This window comes from Cariama cristata, unplaced genomic scaffold, assembly GCF_000690535.1.
Source record: "Cariama cristata isolate BGI_N322 unplaced genomic scaffold, ASM69053v1 scaffold23827, whole genome shotgun sequence".
NCBI lineage: Eukaryota > Metazoa > Chordata > Aves > Cariamiformes > Cariamidae > Cariama > Cariama cristata.
The window spans coordinates 3,006-8,781 of NW_009627435.1; the positions used below are offsets into that span (position 1 = coordinate 3,006).

Here is a 5,776-nt window from a genome sequence, read left to right on the forward strand (position 1 = left end):
GAATTTCATCATGTCTCCGAAGAAATGTATTTAAGGTTTATTGTGACTGATAACTTAATGGGAGGCAACTCCTAATGAGCAAGGCGTGGCACCCCGAGTTCTCCTCTCCATCGACACAGGTCCTCAGCTCCTTCTCCAGCGGAGCAGGTAAGAACAGGGTAGAAACCTGTGCCTGCAAATGCTCAGGCTCTAGCGCAACTGCTAATCCCCACACAGCTAGGCCTGACCTCCAGCACGCCGGTACCTCCTTTAGGCGTGGTGTCTGGCTTTTCCTTTTCTCTGTGCATCAGCGCAGTAATCCACCGGGCCCGGTCACTCCTGGCAGAGGGAAAACCCGTATTACAAAGAAAGCCTCAGAGACAGCATCCGTGTTGCCAGCAGTAGTTGGGAAATTCTCAGCAGGATGAAGGCTTTCAAGGGATGTCAGACATGAAGATACTTCACAAGTGGTACAGACCGCTCAGCCGCTTTGCTTAATTTGGACAGGGGAAGCATTATATGGGAATTATAAAGGAAATCTAAGAGAGAAAGAAACAGAGCAAGGGGAGAAGCCCGCGCAGGTCCCCCTTTCTGGGAGGAAGAGTGAGGAGGGAAAAGGGTGCTTTGCAGAAAGCTCAGGGGGATTTCCAGGGCACCAGTTTATCCCACAAGCAAGAATGTGCACCCTGTGGAATCCCACCGGGCCACTCACAGCGTCTCTGCGGACAGCACAATCTCCTCCCGCCTGCCCTCGCTGTTCTTCTCCATCACCACCCGGAGCAGGTAACCGCCGGCTGTGCCGCGGGCCATGCCACCACTCCCGGTCTTGCCAGGAGGAGGGGAAGGTGGGTCCGTGTTCTCAATCTTCTCCACCGTGATCTGGTCCAGCGTGGCATAGTTCATGACGGTGTAGCTCTCCTCGCTGCGGCAAAGACGGGATTGGCACCTCAGCTGCACACAGCTGCAGAGCGGATCCCACCAGCGAGGACCGAGCTCCCTCCCGGTGCCGGCTCAGAGCCCCGGCAGGCAAAGTTTGATGGGCACTGCCAAGGCGACCGTCACAGCAAGGACACGAGCTGCTGCCCAGGGATGGGACACGGCTCTGCGGACTTGCTGGCCACCCACAAACAGAAGCAAGGCCAAGGGCTGTGGAGCTGGGTGCTTCTCTTCTGGCTAACAAGGGACACTTCAATAAAGGTCAGAACAGGGAAATCACGAGAATTTCCTAGGCTACTTGTTGCTTGGGAAACTGAGATTTTTAATCCCTCTAGTTGTTTTCCAGGGAAAGGAAGGCCCCTTTCCCTGCTGAGCCTTACCTCTTCTTCTTGGTTATGATCAGGACGTCGTTGAACAAGAAGAGGTAGCAGAGCCGGCCGGTGCCTCGGCGGAAGATGCCCACCTCTTCCGACAGCAGCAGGTACAGCTCCCCCCGCTTCAGCAGCCAGCGGGAAGCAGAAATCAGCGGGAAAGGCTGAAACGTATCCAGGGAAAGTCTGACTTACTACCTGTCTCATGAGCGGCAGGCAAAATCAAGTCAAGAAGCTGTATTTGAACTCACAGCGGACCCTGGGGTCAGTCGAGATGGACACATCATGTGCTTTTAAACATTTTTTTCCCAGGAGGCAGGCGGGGAAGCGGAGCAGCCGTCCACCCCGCTCCAATACGCCCAGAGACGCAGCCCCCTGAACCCCAGCAGTGGGGCACAATGTCAAGGCTTTACTGCAGCCCTTCAGAAAGCTGCCCATGTCCGACAGTCCTTACAGACAGAAGCAGCCCCGTGTCTGTCTGGAACAAGACAGCAAGGGCAGACATCGCTGCCAGCCGATCCACCCCGGTAAAACCTCCTCTTGTCAGGGGCAAGTCCAGCTTTCACCCCCCATGTGCAGGAGATGAAAGCACAGAGCAAGGCAGAAGAGAAAGTGAAGGGTTGTGAGGGACACTGGGGTATCCAGGACTACTCTGCTGACCCCTCCAAGCCGGCAGGATGAGTGCCCCGAAACTCCTATGTAAGTCAGATCAGGAGGAAAAAATGATCACCCCGGACATGGAGTGGTGATGCTGCTCCTGGCAGCAGTGATGCTCCAGCTGGTCAAGGTTTCCTGAAAGGATTCCCAGGACAGGTCTGACACGCATGAGCTGGGCCCCTCTAACAGCACACCCCAGAAGAATTCCCCCCACCACTTCCTCAAGACCTCACCTTCTTCTTTCCAAACTCCAGCTGTTTCTGCAGGGTGTACATCTGCTCTGTCCTCTCCATAGCACGAGCTCCCTCATTGCAGTTCTTAACCAGCTAGAAAAAGAAAAACACCACACGGGAAGCGGAGAAAGGCAGGATGCTGAGCCCAGCCCGTGAAGTACCAGTACCACCAGTGAAGGGTCAGGCAGCTGCCCTGCTTCCCTGAACAGGAGAAACGATCAAGTCCCGACACAGGTTTGGGGAAAGGCAGCTGGAGCTTCTCCTGCTATGAGAGAGCTCCAGGAGAGAGCTGGCATGTTTGCTCTGCCTGGAGAAGGACCAAAATGAAATCACCCCAAGACGAAGCTTCACCAAGGAGCAATATGAAGAGGAAGAATTAGTTGTCTGAATATCTGAATAGAGGAGGTTAAAACAGGAGGATGAACAATCAGATGAGGGGAGGACAGAAGCCTTCCACAGGCAGGTGAAGCATCGCCGAGAGGGCGAGGTGAAGCACCGCCGAGAGGGCAGCCACGTGGCATCCCGGCCCCTTGCGTTGTCTCTCCCCAGCAGATGCACCCCTGCCAGCTGCCCCTCCAGCCTGGGGAAGGGTGGTCCAGCGTGGTCCATTTTGTTCCCCACCGGCTGAGCAAGCAGAACAGACCACGAGCAGCTGGAGCACATTGCCATAAGCCGGTCTTCAAGGGGGGAAAAAAGGAAGAGCCACCATTGCCGCTTTGGTGGCCGTAATCTCTTTGGCACATCACCTCGTGTGAATGACGACGAGATGGGAAAGCAGATGGAGATGAGACATGGGAGCACGAACAGTGCATGGCTCACGATTGCCACCACCACTGCTGCTCCTTTGCTCCTTTACATTCTGCTCTTTGCTTTGTTTACTGCTAAATCTCCAAAAACCATGGCAAGTAAGTGTCGCAGCTTGCTATCACCTCGAGGGAGATTCTGAGAAGGGAGAGCACTAATGGAGAAGATGACACCGAAGGGAAGGACAAAAGATGGGCGAAAGGGGAAAGAAGAAAATATAACAAGAAAAACAAAAAAACCAAGATCAGGTGAAAAGAGTGAGCAAGGGAGAAGACGTGTACATCCAGCAGCTATTTGGAGCAGAGAAATCTCAAGTGAAGTGAACTGATGTAGGGAGGAAGAATGAGAGGCCAGAACAGCAGGCTTGGGGCCAGAGTAAGGGAACGGTGTGCTGGAAGGAGGAAAGGGGGAGAGCTGGCAGCCGGGCCTCACCTTGCTGATGGCTTTCAGAGCTCTGGTGGCAGCTCCGTACGCTGCAGTGCATGCTTTTGTTTTTTGACAGACAGTCTAGAATTTCAAGATAAGACGCTTTAGTGATAATTGCAAGACAGAGAACTGCGCATCAACCGCTTCCCTGGGATTTCAGGATGCAACACATGCTCGAGCCGTTCCCAATGGTCAGCCTGGCTGTGGGACAGGCATGCAGTCAAAGCAAGGTTTAACAGCGCTGGTAGCTGTGAATCTGGTTTCTGCTGCTGGGGCTTTCACATCAGACACGTGCCTGACCATCGCTGTCACCCTGCACACCAGGCAGCCCCTTGCTCCTCACCCCTGCAGCCCAATACAGACGGGGAGCAGTTATGAGAAATCCCACGCCCAGCAGCTTTGCTGTTTAGAGCAGCTGGGTCCAGAAGTCCCAGATTTCAATGAAGCTTGTGCAAGACCTGCTTTCCCTTCCTGGGCCACCTGACCATTACTCAAACAGGACACTCGTGCCACCCTGCCCTGGCTATCCAGACATAGCACGGGGCACAGAAGAATCTCATGTCACTCGGGTGGATGGTGCTGAGACGCGAAGCGTTATTCACAACACTTTAAGCTGCACATCTGACACCCAAAAGAAGCAGATCGCTCTGGATATAAATCATGAATATAGGTTTGAGCATCCCAGCCTCAGCTCCCAGCAGGATGGAAATCCAAGCAGAAGGCTGTCCTGGGCTCAGCAAACCAAAGAAGGGCAGAACACAGGCACCTCTTCAGAGATGCCAAGCAATGCCACCGTGCGACTTACTTACATCTAACAGCAGAGGAAGCCGTGTTACTCTCTGCATAGGGAGAATGAGAAATGATATCATTGGCAGGCCTCCACATTCTGGTTTCCTTTCAATTTGTTTCAAGGTCTCTTTAAATAAGGGGTTTGTGGTTCTGGAACAGGACAAGAAAGCTCCATTAACTCTGTTCTTCAGTTATCCAGATTTTTCCGAAGCTTTCCATGCAGAAGAAATGCAGTGCAGCGACGGCACTGCCTCTGCTGTTCCACGGCAGTCTGCTGAGGTCAGGGCACACAGCCGGGGCGGAACATGGACCGATCCGTTAGCAGGTGGTGGAAAAGCACCTAGAGATGTTGAGTCCACCAAAAGGCAGGGAAAGCCGTAGATGTACCAACAGCGAACACAAACGTGACCTGTACCCCCAGTATGACCTGGAGATGGACAGCCTCCATATGTGTCCCTAACACACCACACACGTGTTACTGACCTTGGCAAGACCCACCTGACTTCAGTATGCGGTAGCATTACCCCCACTTATCCCCGTCCTTCACCCTTCTTACAGCACAACACAAATCACATCCTAATCACCCGACATAGACACAGTAAGGTCTAGAAGGGGAATTCTGCTCAGAAAGGAGACGGCCTTCCTTAGGGAAAAGGAAACAACCCCAGGCTGCGGGAGGTAGGTGCAGGCGATGGTCCTGTCTGCCCGGCCTGCAGCCAGCTAGCATCCCTGTAGCCCAGAGACCCCTTGTAGGCAACTCCTTTGCAAGCCCCAGGCCTTGATCTCACGGCAGTACTCACAGCAGCTTCTGAAGTGTCCGCTGCTGGTAGACTTCATTGGAGCAGTAGCTGATGTAAGGATTGAAGTGGTTTGAGGCGTGGTCTTCCACTATGTCACTGATATCAGGAATCAGGAGGTTTTCCTGGTGTCGCTTCTCTAAGTCTTCAAAGAAGCTAAGGAGAGAATTTCAAATAACTTCACGACATGACTCCATTAGGGCTGGACAAACACGTTTAACAATGTTCCCACTGCAACTTTTTCCCAGTTTTCCCTTCTGCACACGTCAGCTCCACGCAGCCAAGACACCCACATCTCCAGCGCGGCTCCCAGTAGCTCCACTGCAGAGACTGGGAACGCAGCTCTCAAGCTTCCCCAGACGTAAACCCTTCCTCCATTCCCGCATGAGATCCCTCCTCACTTTTAGCTCTCCGGGAAAGATTCCTTTCTGCCCTACCAGAGCAGCCTCTGCCCAGCTGCGGGAAGCCGCAAGCCCTCACCACCCCCGCAGCAGTTCCCAGGCTGCCGCAGCCCCACCTGCACTCTCTCCTGCTCCTTTTCCACACAGACACAGCTGGCCAGCCGCCCCCAGCACCAGCTCCCAAAGGCGTTTGTTCCCCACCTCCCAAGGAGCAAAGGCCATGATTACGCTGGCTCTTTGCAGGTGCAGTTTCAGTTTCAGCACCCGAGCGATCCCCGACCCGTGCTTCGGAACAAGCTGCTGCTCGCCGCGGTGGCTCAGCCGCCCCGTGCCCCGCTTTCAGCCGTGCCACCGCCAGGCTGGAGACGAGAGGCTGAAACCCA

The 5,776-nt window shown here is 54.2% G+C and overlaps 1 protein-coding gene across 1 annotated transcript in view; it reads right to left on the minus strand.

Moving 5' to 3' along the window:
• The window catches only part of ARHGEF16 (Rho guanine nucleotide exchange factor (GEF) 16), a gene marked incomplete at its 5' end in the record, with an annotated part of 11,045 nt that overhangs the window by 964 nt on the left and 4,305 nt on the right, over nt 1-5,776 (minus strand). Inside the window, 7 exons of the mRNA XM_009704449.1 lie at nt 245-318; nt 692-901; nt 1,296-1,450; nt 2,177-2,269; nt 3,413-3,487; nt 4,216-4,345; nt 4,996-5,148. Of these exons, the coding sequence (XP_009702751.1) occupies nt 245-318; nt 692-901; nt 1,296-1,450; nt 2,177-2,269; nt 3,413-3,487; nt 4,216-4,345; nt 4,996-5,148 (890 nt within the window). The remainder of the gene's footprint in view (nt 1-244; nt 319-691; nt 902-1,295; nt 1,451-2,176; nt 2,270-3,412; nt 3,488-4,215; nt 4,346-4,995; nt 5,149-5,776) is intronic.